The sequence below is a fragment of the Panicum virgatum genome, chromosome 6N (genome assembly GCF_016808335.1).
Source record: "Panicum virgatum strain AP13 chromosome 6N, P.virgatum_v5, whole genome shotgun sequence".
Taxonomy (NCBI): domain Eukaryota; kingdom Viridiplantae; phylum Streptophyta; class Magnoliopsida; order Poales; family Poaceae; genus Panicum; species Panicum virgatum.
The window spans coordinates 48,224,552-48,240,942 of record NC_053150.1 but is presented as its reverse complement, the minus strand read 5'-3'; the positions used below and the strand labels follow the sequence as shown (position 1 = coordinate 48,240,942).

The 16,391-nt window shown below is 44.3% G+C and overlaps 1 protein-coding gene across 2 annotated transcripts; it reads left to right on the top strand.

The window, feature by feature from the left end:
- The first annotated feature begins 7,458 nt into the window (after positions 1-7,458).
- Positions 7,459-16,361, top strand: LOC120677351 (pumilio homolog 5-like). 2 transcript variants are annotated; one of them, XM_039958501.1, is made up of 10 exons: positions 7,459-7,550; positions 10,428-11,043; positions 11,961-13,366; positions 13,472-13,613; positions 13,768-13,875; positions 14,690-14,902; positions 14,979-15,089; positions 15,210-15,404; positions 15,707-15,878; positions 15,979-16,361. In XM_039958501.1, the coding sequence occupies exons 1-10, from the start codon at positions 7,474-7,476 to the stop codon at positions 15,999-16,001; spliced, it is 3,063 nt and encodes a 1,020-aa protein (XP_039814435.1). In that variant the 5' UTR covers positions 7,459-7,473; the 3' UTR covers positions 16,002-16,361. The 2 variants fall into 2 exon arrangements, with proteins under 2 accessions (XP_039814435.1, XP_039814436.1); XM_039958502.1 differs by lacking the exon at positions 7,459-7,550 and adding an exon at positions 7,566-7,903 and having other exon boundaries at positions 15,979-16,345.
- Positions 16,362-16,391: the final 30 nt, after the last annotated feature.

Sequence of the window (16,391 nt, the reverse complement as noted above, 5' to 3'; positions counted from 1 at the left end):
ACTGGAGTTTCACCATTTTTTGAAAACTAAAGCTGATGGCCTAGCTACAATACAACGTTCACGGGCAAGGCAACACTCCCGCCTCACATGGATCCGTAAAGGGGATGCATGCACACGGCTGTTCATGCTAGACGCCAATAACAGAAAAAGGAGACTGCACATTCTGTCACTAAATACCAGGAATGGTATTTCCACCAACCACCAACAAAAAAAGAGGCAATTTATGAACATTTTGTCAACTTAATTGGACAGACACAAGAGCATTCACTTGGTCTAAATTGGGAGCACTTGGGATACCACCCCCACGACCTACACGAACTAGAGGATCCTTTTGATGAAAGTGAGATTAAGCAAGTAATCATGCAATTACCTTCTGAAAAATCGCCAGGGCCTGATGGTTTTATTGGCTTATTCTACAAAAAATGTTGGTCAATCATTGGACATGATCTAATTGCAGCATTACAAGCTTTCCACTCCCTGAGAACACGAAGAATCGAGTTGATTAATGAAGCGAACATCGTCCTTCTCCCGAAAAAAGGAGCAACTAATCTATCGGACTTTTGCCCGATCAGCCTCATCAACAGCTTCGCAAAAATAATCACCAAATTATTGGCCGACCCATTGGCTCCACGGATGAATGAGCTGGTTTCTGGAAGCCAAAATGCTTTTATCAAAAACGTTGTATACATGACAACTTTGTTTACGTACAAAGTGTGATCAAGGCTTTACATAAATCAGGGCGACCGGCCCTCTTTATAAAATTGGACATCTCCAAAGCATTTGATTCTTTGAGCTGGGTTTTCCTTCTCGAAGTGATGAGGGCGATGGGTTTTGGCCAAAAATGGAGGGATTGGATCACCACACTACTTGCAACTTCATCTTCAAAAGTATTACTCAATGGGATACCCGGGAAAAAATTCAAACACGCTCGTGGAGTACGCCAAGGCGATCCACTGTCACCACTACTCTTTATCCTAGCCATTGATCCCCTTCAAAAAATAATAGAGCTAGCAGCCCAAAGAAACATAATTCACCAGGTCCTCCCAAAGGCGGCAAAATTAAGATGTTCCCTATATGCAGATGATGCAGCCCTCTTTGCAAACCCAGACCATGAAGAATTGAGTCGCATTGGCCAACTGTTACAAGTCTTTGTGAGATGTTCGGGACTAAAGGTCAACATGAACAAAACAGAAATATTTCCGATTCGATACACCGAGGACATGATATCCAACACTTTGATAGATTTCCCAGGGAAAGTTTCCTCATTCCCCGGCAAATATCTGGGCTTACCACTACACACTCGCAAGCTCCAGAGGGTAGATGTGCAGCCGCTCCTTGACAAGATTGGCCAGGGTGGAAAGGGAAAATGTTATCAACGGCAGGAAGAGTAACGCTAGTCAAAAGCGTGCTTACATCCCAGCCAATCTATCATCTAACAGTGTTCCCAACCCAAAAATGGTTGATCAAACAAATCGATCGGATGAGAAGAAGTTTCCTTTGGAGAGGAGATGAGCCAGAGAAAGTGAACAGAGGTCATTGCCTAGTGAGATGGCCTTTGGTGTGCACACCAAAAGACTTGGGGGGACTTGGGATAGTCGACCTTGATCGGCTAGCAAGGGCACTCAGACTTAGATGGCTTTGGTTCCAATGGAAAAACGAAGAACGGCCATGGACAGGACTAGCGATCCCTTGTGACAAAACAGACAAAGATTTGTTCCATACCTCCACGATTGTCAAAGTGGGCAAGGGTAACAAAGCACTTTTCTGGCATTCGAGTTGGTTGAATGGTTCATCACCAAAGAATTTAGCACCACATCTATTTCAAAAATCAAGAAGAAAAAATATTTCGGTACAAAAGGCGCTTGTAAGGATCACCGGGGTGTCCGACCCTAGAGGGGGAAGGGGTGAATAGGGTCGCTAATCGCTTTTTAACCTAGGGCTCAATCTAATTGCATAAGATAAACCTAATACGTCCTTCACATGCTAGTTATGACTAAGGTTTATCTATGCTACCCTCTACTTATCCCAAAAGACTTGCAACCTATAGCCAATCCTAATCAAACTAACTAGGAAAGTAAAGGTAAGCAAGAAAGAGTAAATGCGGAAACATAGTGCGGTAAGTAAAGCGGTAAGGGAGAGGATATGCAAACTCCCGTGAAGACACCAAGACACACGATTTAACGTGGTTCGGTTAGGACACCAAAGTCCCTCCCTACGTCCACGACCACTTGTCCAACACGAACAAGTGTGATGCCGAGTCTCTTAGCTTGATAACCGTCTTGCGTTAGCCACCAAGGCACCCGGCAAGCAAAGGATAAGTGCCACCAAGTCACCAAGACGAGGTCACCGCCACCGTCTATCTCGAAGCGTCACCACGGCACCGTCTTCACTATCGGAGCTTCTCACCAAGAGGGGTCTCCTTCCCCGCACAAAGTGTCGTTGCCTCTCCACACCAAGTAGGAGGGTCACACGACGAGTACAAGTGTTTGCTTGCCGCAGCAAGACTTCTCTCAAGGGAGCTCTCGCAAGAACTAATCCCTAATCAAGCACTAAGCACTCTAACAAGTGTGCTTAATCCTATATGATGTACAATGAAGCTCTATGGTGGTTGGAGATGATCTTTAGCTCTTGTATACTTCCTTGAACTCCAGCACTTTCAAATGACCCGGCCTTGGGGGTATATATAGGCAGCATAAGCAAATATAGCCGTTGGAGAAAAGCTGCCAGAAAACTGCGTAACGCCGGTTAATCCGACGTACCCCAAAAGCCATCATCGGTTCAACCGGTGTATGTAAACTACTATTTGAAAAAACTAGCCGTTAGCAATCAACCGGTGTATCGCCGGTTTAACCGATGTAATCAACCGGTGTATGTAATATTAGCGTCGGTTTAACCGGTGAGTGTAACTTCTTCACGTTCCTCCAAAAACCACCTCTCTGGATAACTGAACCGATGCAATTGACCGATGCATCGTCGGTTCAACTGGTGTAGGTATTTTCCTCGGTCTTCATCTGCCAATGCACCGACGTATATAACTTAGCGTCGGTTCATCCGATGTAAAACCCTAGCCTACAGACCTTCTCTGTGATTGAACCGGTGAGTTCATTTTGCCCTACGTCGGTTTAACCGATGATAGCAAAATGCCTCAATCCTTGTCCCTTGGACCGAAGGGGCGGCCCTTCGGGCCTTGCTACGTCTCTCTTCTGTTTTGTCATCACTTGAACCTAAAAGCCTGAGAATAGTCATCTTAACAATCACATTAGTTCAAGTGTTGTGTTGTATATATCAATCACCAAAACATTATATTGAAATATGGCATGAGAGGCCATTTTCGCTACAGATGATTTCCTACATATTTGCCAAAATTGCCTATGTGTAATGACATATTAGACCGCTAGTACACTACTAGAAAACATGCCAAAGATCCAGACCAAAAGTACCACTTGTTGTTTGAACTAGTACTAATGTGAGGCATCAGCACCGGCTGCAACAATAGCCGGTACTCTTGGCCCGCGCCGAGCGCTGGCAAGGCGCGCCACGGCACAAACCGGTGCCAATGCACTAACAAAGGCACCGGTTAAAGCCATGAGCTATTACCAAATGGACGATGCATCAATGGCACCGGGTAGTGGCACGACCTGGTGCTTATGGAGCAGACATTAGCACCGGGTCATGCCATGACCCGGTGCCAGAGCTGTTTCTCTCACCATGACACAGGGTGATAAAACAAACCGGTACCAAATGTTTGAGAATGAGCACCGGTGGAAAAAAACCACCCGGTACCGATGTCCTCTCGCGTCTGGATATTTCCAAGTGATGGCCGTCCTCTCTCTCGCGTCTCTCTACCCCTTTCATTTCTCCTTTCTCCTCTCATTTCTCCTCTCATCCTCTAGAGGAGCGGCGGCCCGGCGTGGACGCGCGTCGGCGCGAGAGGAGCGGAACCCCCGTAGGGGCGGCCCTTCGGGCCTAGCTACGCCTATCTTCTCTTTTGTCATCACTTGAACCTAAAAGTCTGAGAATGATCATCTTAACACTTATATTAGTCTAAGTGTTGTGTTGTCTATATCAATCACCAAAACATTATATTGAAATATGGCATGAGAGGCCATTTTCGCTACAGCGCTGCATGGAAATCACTGGATAGACCTAGTCCGCCCATTGACGACGGGAGTGGAAATCAGAGAATACGCAGAGTTGTGGGAGGTGATTCAGCTGCAAGCAAGAGACACCAATGCAGATGATGAGATTACTTGGCGATGGACACCTAATGGAGAATACACAACAAAAAGTGCATATCGTATTCAGTTCATTGGCCGCACCAGAACGTCATTGTTCCACCCAATTTGGAAGGCCAAAACCGAACCAAAATGCCGTTTTTTCGCTTGGCTCCTACTCCAAAAAAAGATCTTGAAAGCAGACAATTTGGCGAAAAGGGGCTGGCCACAAGACACGCTATGCAAGCTATGTAATAGTGAACCAGAAATGCTGACACACTTATGCAAAGATTGCAGTTTCACGAGAGCGAGCTGGGATAGACTCATAAGTTGGCTACATGTTGGGAGTCTACCACCAACCACGGTTACGACCACTCTGAAGGGGTGGTGGAAAAAATGCAGAGCTGGTTTTGACAAGCATAATAAATCTTTCTTCGATGATATTATCATTTATTTTTGGTGGAATATTTGGAAAGAACGCAACAGAAGAACCTTCAATCAAGTATCAAAGTCAGAAGAGGAAGTGGCCCTCCTAACAAAAGAAGATTTCCAGCAGTTCAGTTTAGCTTTTTCTTAGTTGTTGCCCCCAGCGCCCCTGACTAGTTGATTTGTTTGTTTGGTTGTTAACCCCCACGGTTTCTTTATTTTTTTTCCTTTGTTGCAGTGAGTTGCTTTCCTGGGGGTTTTTGTTTTGTTTGAGGGGGCTCTTTGCTCTCTCTTTTTTCTCATCTTCTAATAAGAATTCGACAAAACTCTTCCCGTCCGTTCAAAAAAATATATAATAGATTCAACATTTATCAACTTACATCAACATTTTTTGGGCGCGTTTAGTTCCCAAATTTTTTTGGGAAAGTTACTGTAGCACTTTTTCAATCGAAGGTTAGGAGGACTAAACGTGATTTAATTATAAAATTAATTACATGGATGGACGGGAAAATCACGAGACGAATCTATTAAGCCTAATTAATCCGTCATTAGAGGTTGGTACTGTAGCACAATATTGTCTAATCATTGCATAATTAGGTTCATTAGATTCATCTCACGATTTTGTCCGGGGGTTGTGGAATGGGTTTTGCGAATTATCCATATTTAATACTCCAAATTAGTGGTCAAACGTTATAAAATACTGTAGCGAGTGAAAATTTTTGTGAACTAAACGGGCTCTTTGAGAAAAAAATCGCCGGTCACCCTCTTTCTTTCCGGCGCCGGCGGTGGCGCTCCCGCGCAGGCGAGCAGGCGCGGCGGAGCAGCGGTCGCATACCCAGTCGAGACGCGCCGCAGCATGCGCGCAGCAGCAGGTGCAGGAAGCGCACCTCGGCAGCATGCGGCATGCAGACTGGGGCTCAGCAGCCATGTGCGCAGCAGCAGATGCAGCAGGTGTAGCAGGCAGCCGCGCGCGGCAGGCGGGGCGGCGGCGGACGGTGAGGAAGAAGGAAGGAGGAAGAAGGAAGGATAGGGTTGAAAAGATATAATGTATGGGATAGTTTGTACGAATCTCAAATATTGGAAGGTGGAGAAGAAAAAATCTTGTGAAAGATGTGTATGATTTCCGCGCAGCCGGCGGCCTGCCGGAACCAGAAGCGGCCGGCCCTCGAGCCAATGGCCCACAGATGGACGGATAGGATTGGGCAGGAAACGGAACGGGCTTCCAGACTGGGCCTCAATCGGGCCTGCCGTGTGGCTTCCGGCCCATGCCGTCGTGGAGCCATGGAGGGCCGTGAGCCCGTGACCGTGGTTGAGCTGGCGGCCGGTGGCCCGAGGCCGGAGCCCCTCGGCGTCCGACTACGCGGCCGGCGGAACGAGGTGCCCCGTGTTCAGCAACCAGTACTCGTCAGCAAATCAGCATGTGGGAGCACGAATTGATTCAGTAATGAACATGTCCCTGCACGAATTGGTTCAGCAATAAACATGTCTCTTGCACGTGATAAATGTAAACCAAAATAGCGTGCAGAGAGAAATGATCAGTGGTTTGCATTGTCAGTAATTCTTCGATTGTACGAGGTAGGGGTGCAAATTGGTGAATCTTAGATGTACCTCCAATCTTACTGAATTAAAATTTTGTATTAATGTTTTAAAATAAAATCTGATTTTAAAGAAGTAGTACAAAATTTTAAAGTGAAAAAAGTTGGAGGTGAATCCAAAAATCATTAATCGATAACGAAAAAAGCATGTCGGCACATGCACCGTAACGCACTGTCGAGAAATGTTACTGTATGAAGTACACTGTCTCCTGACACAAGTAAAATTTGGAATAAGGCCCTGTTTAGTTGGAGGGTAAAAATTTTTTGCGTTAGAATCTTACTAATTTGAAATACTAAATGAAGTCTATTTACAAATTTTTTTGCACAGATGGGTTGTAAATCGCGAGACGAATCTAATGATGCTAATTAATCCATGATTAATCAATAATTAGCGGATGGTTACTGTAGCATCACTGTTGCAAATCATGAATTAAGTAGGCTCATTAGATTCGTCTCGCGATTTACAGCCCATTTATGCAAAAGGTTTTGTAAATAGACTTCATTTAGTACTCCATACATGTGTCGAAATATTCGATGTGACGGTTTTTTTGTGTTTACGAGGTTTATGGGGTGGGAACTAAACAGGGCCTAAGGTCAAGCTCAAAGCTCTTTCTATGCAATGGCGGGGCACGTTCCCTTGGCACTGGAACAAGTCAAAAAGACTTAAAATAAAGATTGTGTCACCATGAAAGAATACCAACTTACTTAGCCCAACACTATCGAGAAACAAAAGCGTGCCAACTTCCTCCAATTCATTTCTTTTGCTTGTCCAATATGTCCAAATATAATATATACCATTTATTAGAAACAAACGTAATAATACAAACAAGTTATGAGAAGAGATATGAGAACCTTCTCTAACATCGAGAACACCTATCTTGCCTCGCAGCAAACAAAGCTACGCACAAGATTAAACAGATTATCCAAATAAAAAAAACGATAACATCCGTCACCTCAGTTATTTGCATGTGAAATTATGGAGAAAAAATTATTATTTTTAGCAAGATATTTGCTGATTTTTCATCTCAAGATCCATCGTTCCTTGATTCCTTCCTGGAAAAACACGAACCCTCTTTACATTCCCAAGCCTAGCGTGTCCCCCAAATTCAATCTCCGTGTACGCGTAGCCACGCCGCCGCAGAATCCTGCTGCCGTCTTATGGCCCCCGTACGCCAACGACGCCTCGTGACCCTGTCCGTCCCATCGCCGCCGCACATCTCGCCCCGGCACGAACCCCGATGCACGCCGCCGCGGTCGCACCCGGCCCAGCAGCGGCGCTCGCAGGCGGTTCGAGGGTTTTAGAAGCGACCGATCGGTACGGCCGCACCCCCCGTTCATTCATTCAACCCCCTCCCTCTCTCCGTCCCGTCTCGCCGTTCCTCGTCGTCTCCACCGAGTCGCAAAAGAAAAAAGGGGAAAAGCGTAGGAGGAGGAGGAGGTGGAGGAGGAGGAGGAAAGGGAAGCTTCTGGAGAGAGAGTGTTTTCCGAAGCCGTGGATAAGGCCACCGAGGTGGTTGCTGGCTCCGGAGAAAAGGGGGGCAAGGCTTGTCGCGGGGCGAGCTTCAGGAGGAGGGCTGCTGCTGGCGGCGGCGGCGTCGCTGGTGCTGCTGCTCGCTCGGCCGCCTAGGGTTTCGGCCCCCGCCGTCCGGCCGGCTCGGAGGCCGCAAGGTCGCGCCTTTTCCCTCCCCGTGTCTCGTCATCTCCACTGTTGACTGGTGTCGCGGCGGGCTGCTACCGCGCTTGGGGTTTGCTTGATTTTGGGGTTTTTTTCTTTGGGCTGTGGCTTCAGCCTGGCTGCTTGAGTGTTTGCAAGTCCACCTTCGCGTTAGGGAATGCATTCGTTGTTGTGATGCTGGGGTTCGGGCGGGTGAAGGGCTTCCTTTGATGGAATCGCAGGAATGTCTCTGGGCTTTCTGAAATTCGCTACTCGTCCGGTGTTCCATCAGGTAGCGGAATGCGTTGTGGGCTTGTGTATGAGGAAAAGAAAAGTGTACTTTCGCTTGGGGAATTTAGTCCAGCGTCGTTCGTGTTTCATCTCGTATGAAAAGCTTGTTTTTTTCCACACCAAATTCTGTGGGGGGGGGGGGGGGGGGGGATGGGAGGTTTCAGATTGCTGAGGTAGGCAGGGGACGAGGTTGGTGTGCATGCGGTGGATATCTGCTTGATTACACTCCAAAGGCCTTGTCTTTTTTGCGCCTTATATGAATTGTAACTGCTGCTGGGGCGCTAGATGTTAGAAACGTGACCAAATGGCTGGCTCACTTTGGCTATATGTCCAGTTGTCATTTACATCAATTGAGACTCTACTGCTGAGTGCTATGTTTCCGTCTTTCATTTGTTCTGATGCTGTGAGCCATCAAAGTTTGTTAATTTTGGTATTACTTACCAGGCCCAAGTAACATTGCCCTCTGTGTATGTTGTTTTTTCTGTATGCTTGTTTTTTTATCTGATATAAACTGCTAGAAATGAAATCTGTAACGCATTTGCTTGACAAACTTAATGTTACTTGTTGCGCTACCAAACACTTAAGCTTCGAGAATGATAAGTGCCTGAGAAAGTAATAAAGGGTGTTTCAATTGCATATTTCATTTTGCCTCCTAACAAAAATTATTGCGCACAATACTAAACAAACATGCCTAGATGAAAGGATAGAAATGAAATCTATTTACTTACCTCCTAGTATCATACCTATGGATTAGGTTTAACTTTAGCAAAAGATTTGCCGTTTCAAAGGTCCATTCCTTCCACAAAAACCATCTGACCCTCTTTATTTCTGGAGAAAAGCTTAAAGTGTGTCCCCAATCTCCGTGTATGCGTAGTGCTGCTACTGCATAATCCTGCCGCCCAAGTTCCCCTTACGCAAACGATGCCTTGTGACCCCCTCCGTCCCATCTCCGCTGCACACCACCTCCCAAAGCACGCCACTGCAGTGGCACCCAGCCTAGCCGCACAGGCACAGGTGGTTTGCGGGTTTTAGAAGCGACCGCACAGGCACCCGTTCAACCCTCCTGTTGCCCGTCGTTTTCTCCACTGATTCACAAAATAAATAGGGTAAAGCGGAGAAGGTGGAGGGGGAGGAGGAAAGGAAAGCTTCTGCCTGAGAGGGTGTTCTCCAAGGGGTGGATAAGGCTGAGGTGGTTTGTTCCTCTGGAGAAAGGGAGAAGCTTGTTACGGCAAGCTTCCGGAGGAGGCCGCTTGGTGGCGGCGCTGGTGCTTGAGGCTTAGGGTTTCTGGCTGCCGGCCGGCCGGCTGGATCGGGGGGCACAAGGTCGTTCCTTTCCATCTTTGTATTTCGTTCTCTCCTTTTGACTGGTGTGGCAGTGTGATCCTAAGAATGCTTGTGTTTGCCGGATTTTGGGGGGTAATTTCAGGCTGTGGTTGGAGCTTGACTGCTTGAGTGTTGGCTTGTCACCTTTGAGGAGGGGAATGTGTGCGTTTCTGTTACTCTGGGATTGGAGTCAAGGGTCCAAACTGCACGAATGTGTTCCGCCTATCAACAAGGGTTTGTGGGTGTTCCTGAATTTGTCCACTCTTCCAGTGTTTCGACTGGTTTTGGAGTGCCTTGTGCGCTTGTTTGTGAGAAAAGAGTGCTTTCTCTTGGGGAATTAGTCCAGCGGCTACTTCGTCTGATCTCGTATGGAAATTTTATTTTTTCTCCACTAGATTGATCGGGAGATGATTACTGAGGTAGGAAGTGTCCTAGGTTTGTGTGAAACTTGATGAATATGTGCACGATTACACCCCAAAGGCCTTATCTGAGCTATTGGTGATACCACTGCAGTTGGGGGCTTGGGGCGCTAGATGTGTGTGACCAAATAGCTGGCTCACCTTGGCAACTTTTCCATTTGTGATTTGTCATTTAGATCAATTGTGGCTCACTGCTATGTTTCTGTGTTTAAATTGAGGCCCCGAACTATCAAAGTTGTGCACATATGGTATTATCTGGCTAATGCATCATATTTAGTTACCCTTCATGTATGTTTTATCTGTTAGGCTGTCTCTTTACCATTATCCAATATGGACCCCCTAGAAATGAAATCTAGAATGCATTTGCTTGACACGCTCATTCTTGTTACTTGTTGCACTACCAAACATTTATGCTTCAATAATCTGGTTTAGAAAGTAATAAAGGTTGAGCTCCTTGCATATTTTATCGATTGATTAGCACTAAATGACCAATTTGTCTCTGCAGTCTAATGGCTACTGAGAGTGCTGTCCGATTAATTGGTGGGACAGGGGCTAGGGACTGGAGTAAGGGCTTTGGTGCATTTGACTCTTCAGTGGGTGGCCTTTCAGGGGAAGATTTGGGATTTGTGGATAATGGCACTGGGGTTTATGGGGGCTGGAGGGAATCTGTCCCAAATCGCAGTGGAAGTGCACCACCTAGCATGGAAGGATCTCTTGCTGCTCTTGGTCATCTCATTGGCCAGCAGAGTGGGAGCTTTGAAGCCAGTTTGGCAAACTTGGATAATGTCACTGGCAGTTCCAAGTCTGAGGAGCAACTGTGTGCTGATCCAGCATATTTTGAGTATTATGGGTCCAAGGTGAATCTGAACCCAAGGCTCCCCCCACCACTTATTTCGAGGGAGAGCCGCAGATTAATGAACCGGGTTGGCAAGGCTAAAGAATGGAGGGTGGTCTCCCAAGATAACAGCAGCAAAAGCTCCATATATGTTCCTCGATCTACTCTATCAACTCACAAAGAAGAACCAGAGGATGATAAATCTCCAAGATTGGATTCAAGTTCAATGGAGGATGCCCAGGTTATCTCCAGTGCATCCAACTTCGAGAGCCAGGATTTTATGCTGGTAAGTGCTTGACATGGATCAAACACCCCTTTTCTGTCAGGGCTGTTGTATTAATTCTACCTTTAACTATATGTGCCATCTTTTGGTTTAGGCTTTTGCATGCATTCAATCTGTAGTTACCAAAGGGAAAATAGTCTATTATTGTTCTGATATATGCTAGTTAGTGTAGTGACATGGAAAGCTGGATTGGGTTTTGATTGTAATATTATATCTTATCCAACTTATGATTTGCTTTAGGGGGGTACGAGTGAACAGGGATGGATTGATCTTTTTACTTGCATGAACTCGAAATAAGATATTAATTTTTCATCATACTTACACAATGATTATCTTATGTTATGAGGCCACTGAATTTGCTGTATTAAGAAGGTAGAAATAAACATTATTGCTCTTATGTCGCAATCCAATATTCCAGCCCCATTTAGCAGATATTTAATGATCTTTGTATATAGAAAAGCTGAAAACTAAGGTTCCTTTTGAATACGTATAAAAGGTAAGGTCCCTTCGAACACTTCAAAAAGTGATTGATCCAATGTTCCCCAATATCTTACCATGTTACAAACTAAATGCCAGCACTTAAGTCTGTCTAGATCACTTTAAGAGTTTTATAAAGTTAACAAAATGTGGAAAAGATTTTGCTGGTTTTATATTCTACGATAACAGTTATTAATTGGTAAACCTATGTGAAAACAGTAAAATATAATTGCTTTCCAAAATCCATTGCTGCTGCTCATAAGCTGTTAACAAGTTCTAAAAGAAATCTAGAGTGGTGCAACATTGGTATTTTATTGCTTGTTCCTTCCCAATTCTTACTTTACTCTTTTTCTTTTCTATTTACAAATGATGTTTTAATTAATGCTTTGATTTTCTATTCTGTGACAAATGGCCTTATCATCATGTGTTTGTATTTTCTTCAGGAAAGCTTTCAGCAGAGTGTGGCGTCTTTGCCTGATAGTTCATCTTCTAATCCTTCAAATAGCAACACTGGTGATGCTATGACTGTACGTTCTGAAATAAATTTGTCAAGGAGTTTGTCAGTTGATGCTGTCAAGGAATTGGATTTGAACTCTTGGGCACCAAAAAGCCCACTGAAAAGTACTATTAGCAATGATATTTCATCATCGCCCCTTTCCAGCTCATCATATACTGGTAATACTGGTGTGCAAATTTCTCAGCAAGAAAAGCCAGCCGTAGACACCAAACTTGGAAATGTTGTGCTTGGCAGTGGCACAGCTGTTACTGAGCTTGATAATGTGGACTCCAATATGAAGAATTTGAAGTTAAGTTTGGATGGCCATTCATCCTCATCTGTTAACCAGAAGTGGCAGGACAATGTCTTGCAGCAGTATGTCCCCTTGCTACCAGCCCAAGGCGATCCTATTCAAATGACCCCTCAAGGACCACATCTTTCCCATGTTCCTTTTGCTGATAACCTGTCTCATACTCAGCTCAAGTTACCTGCTGGTGACATGCAGCAATTTTTACCGCAGCTTGGAATGACATCACCTTTCTTCACACCAAATTCTTTTGGAAGCCCTTACTATCAGAATTTGCACCCTGCTAATGCATTTCCAACTTCAATTGGAACTGGAGGGTACCCTGTACCTGGTTCAGTTTTGCCACCGTTTATAGCTAGTTATGCTCCCCAAGGTTCTCTTGCTACGCCTCTTGACAGTCCTATGACTCCAAGCTTTAGTGGCAGGCCATCTGGTTTTCCATCAACTGGGAATCCTATTGGGGGAACGGATTTTATGCAGTCATATAAAATGTATGGGCAACTTGGGGTTGGTATGCAGCCATCCATTCCCGACCCAAACTTCATTCATTTCTTTCAGCACCCCTCTTTACTTCAGTATACTGGTGGAAATCAATACAATACAATGGGTCCAAGATTTACTGTTGCCGGGAATCCAGCTGAAAGCTTTGATCCACAAAAGATGATGCCTCAAACTGCATACCCTTCTGATCAGAGGCTTCAGCTTCCAAGAACTGGTTTTCCTAATTCTCCCACATCCAGAAGAGGAGGAGCTGTTCCAAATTATCAAGCCATGTCACCCTACATTGGAGTACCGATGAGTTACCCTACAAGTCCGGTATTTCAGGGACAAACATTGCCTGGAGCATTGCCTCCTGGTAGGAGAAACGATTCTGTTGGATTCCAGTCCCCCACCAGAAATATTACTGCTAATTCAGGGACTCAAGGGCAGCGAGAAAGGCAGAAGTTTGATGAACCAAAGGCGTGCTCTTTCCTAGAAGAGTTAAAGTCCAACAGAGCACGTAGGGTCGAGCTATCTGATATCACAGGCCGCATTGTGGAATACAGGTTAGTTGTCCAGTATTGATTATTGATTTAGCCCATATCCTGTTTTAAAATCCATTCCAAGAAATAAAGGTTTGTATGCTAATTCTGGAGTGTTCTTGATCCCAGCGCTGACCAACATGGTAGCCGATTCATCCAGCAGAAGTTGGAAAACTGCACTGCCGAAGAGAAGGCATCTGTTTTTGCAGAAGTTCTTCCTCATGCTGCATCATTAATGACTGACGTTTTTGGGAACTATGTGATCCAAAAGGTATGCTGTTGTTAAGGATGAATCTCCTGGTCCTCAGTAAATTTTTTGTCTATTGAATGCCATGTCTGGTCACTTCATCTCACATATTCATGCCTTGTAACAAGTGACCAGTAACTTGAGTTGTATTAGAAGAAATAACATGTATTCACTGCAGTTCTTTGAACATGGAACTCGTGAGCAAAGGAGGGATCTTGCCACTAAGCTTGTTGGTCATGTTTTGCCTTTGAGTCTTCAGATGTATGGCTGCAGAGTAATTCAGAAGGTACTCTTTAATCTTTGGCTAATATGTTTATGTTAAATGTGAATATTTTGTAATAATAATAGGAATAAATACAATGTTTATACAAGTCCATGTCTCAATTTATTCGTATATAGCATTTTTTTTCATCAACTTGTGATATTTGTAAGTCTCAAACCACTTCTGCTTGGTTTTGACATTAGCTGCTGAGTAAAGTGATATCCTGGGTGATACTAGTTACATGTGCCTGTGATAGATGGCTTTGGTCTTGGTAAAACTGCGTGATTCAGATCAAAGTTTCTACTAAGGTTTATATGAGCATAGCAACAGTAGTGGAGTGAGCATGTGAAACATGCTGTGCCTTAATATATTTGAAACATGTGGTATCTAATATACTACCACAAGTATGTGTGGGAGTGGGATCAATTCTTTTTAGTTTACGTTCTACCAATCAGTGTTTTTCCTTACTGGTATTTGTCTCGACATAAAGTCTTTCTTTCTTTCTTTCTTTTGTTTTTCCTTTCCTTATTGCAAAAATACACGGTAGGGTTCTATCACAACATCCACATCCACTGCATGTCATTGTCAGAGGGGTATCCTTTTGTAATCTTTACGGTGTTCCGAGGGGAACTTACCTATGCCATTCTAAATGGTTTCGTTCTGTATACCTAGAAATTACTGTTTAATCTGCTAATGTAACTGGGGCTGGTGATTCTGTGTAGGCACCTTACAGCTTAGCTTCCCATGTGATTCTTGCTATCATCTAGCTTAGTGTAAGCAACTAACAGCTATCATTGTTGATTTTTGCTTCCACTAACTTCTCTCTGAAAACATGTAGGCTCTTGAAGTTATGGAACTTGACCAGAAAATAGATCTAGTTCGTGAGCTTGATGGACATGTTATGCGATGTGTTCGTGATCAAAATGGAAACCATGTTATCCAGAAGTGTATTGAATGTGTCCCTACAGAACATATTGGTTTCATAGTATCTGCTTTTCAGGGACAAGTTGCTAGCCTTTCAATGCACCCTTATGGTTGCCGTGTAATTCAGGTAAGATACAGTAATATTATATTGAAATTTGGTGAGAGATTCTGGTGGCCTCTTTAATGTTTGTCATACTGGGCAGAGAGTTTTGGAGCATTGTGGTGGTAATTCACAAGGCCAGTGCATAATAGATGAGATTTTGCAGTCAGCGTGCATCCTTGCTCAAGATCAGTATGGCAACTATGTTACACAGGTAAAATCTGTTTGTAGTTTGATATAGTGGATGCTCAACACCTTTCTCTTATGAGGTACCAATGTTTGATACGTTTCTGTCTTTCTTGTCAGCTTATTATTCTCTCTGGTTCTTTTGCAGCATGTTCTAGAAAGAGGAAAATCTCATGAGAGGAGCCAAATTATTACTAAATTGGCTGGACAGGTTGTCACCATGAGCCAAAATAAATTTGCATCAAATGTGATAGAGAAGTGTTTTCAGCATGGTGATATTGTGGAGCGGGATCTTCTGATCAGGCAGATCGTGGAGCAGACAGAGGGCAATGACAATTTGCTGGTATGTATGATAGCTGCAATCCCGTGATTTTTCCATCATCCATTTCCTTCTTTCCAGACCCAGAGAGGTTATGAAACTAATGCTACAATGAACTGGTCTGAGGTAGGAAGATGAAATATTTGCTAGCATACAAATCAGATAATGCCATGAGTGTCTGCCTTTCAGTTCCATGCTTCCAGCTTCTTGGAGCTGTGAACCTTATTATCATGAATGAACTGAACGAGCCTCTTTTCTTCTGTAACTTTGTCTCCCTTGACTGGATCCTAGGTTATGTTCGCTAACCATTTGTTATGTTCAATTAGGCAATGATGAAGGACCAGTATGCTAATTATGTGGTTCAGAAGATACTCGAAACATGCAATGAGAGTCAACGGGAACTTCTCCTCAGCCGTGTAAAGGGTCATCTGCAAGCATTGAGGAAGTACACCTATGGCAAGCACATCGTAAGCCGAGTTGAGCAGCTCTGTGGTGAAGGCAAGTATCATCTTCCCTTAGTAGTGAGACTAAGCTTCTCAGTGATTATTTTGGATGCATGATTATCATAAGTAATATGTTGAATTCTGTGATGTTTCAGGATCTGCTGACTCGGGTTCTTAAAATGAACCCACAAATTCATCATAGGAGAGGTGACTTGATATTTGCTATCCATCAGCTGTGAAGAAAGCAAAACAAGTCTAACTCCGGTACCTTCAGGCGGGCTAACAAAACTGTCGTCGAAGATTGTATAGGTGTGACTTTCTCCAGGGTAGTCTTTTGAGGTTCTAGAACAGCAGCTTAGCGTGTGCATCACTGTATCTATGTTAGGGTGTGCCTATTTACAGAATAATAGTGGTCGGTTAGCTGTGTGAAAAAAAAAGTTTAGCGTTATGGTTTGTATGCGATACATATCAGCTCTGCCCGGTAATGTATTTGCTTGCTTGCATCGCAGTTCTGGGATAAAAGCCCTGTTTATCTGTGTCTTGATTGCGTGTTGGTGAGATGATCATC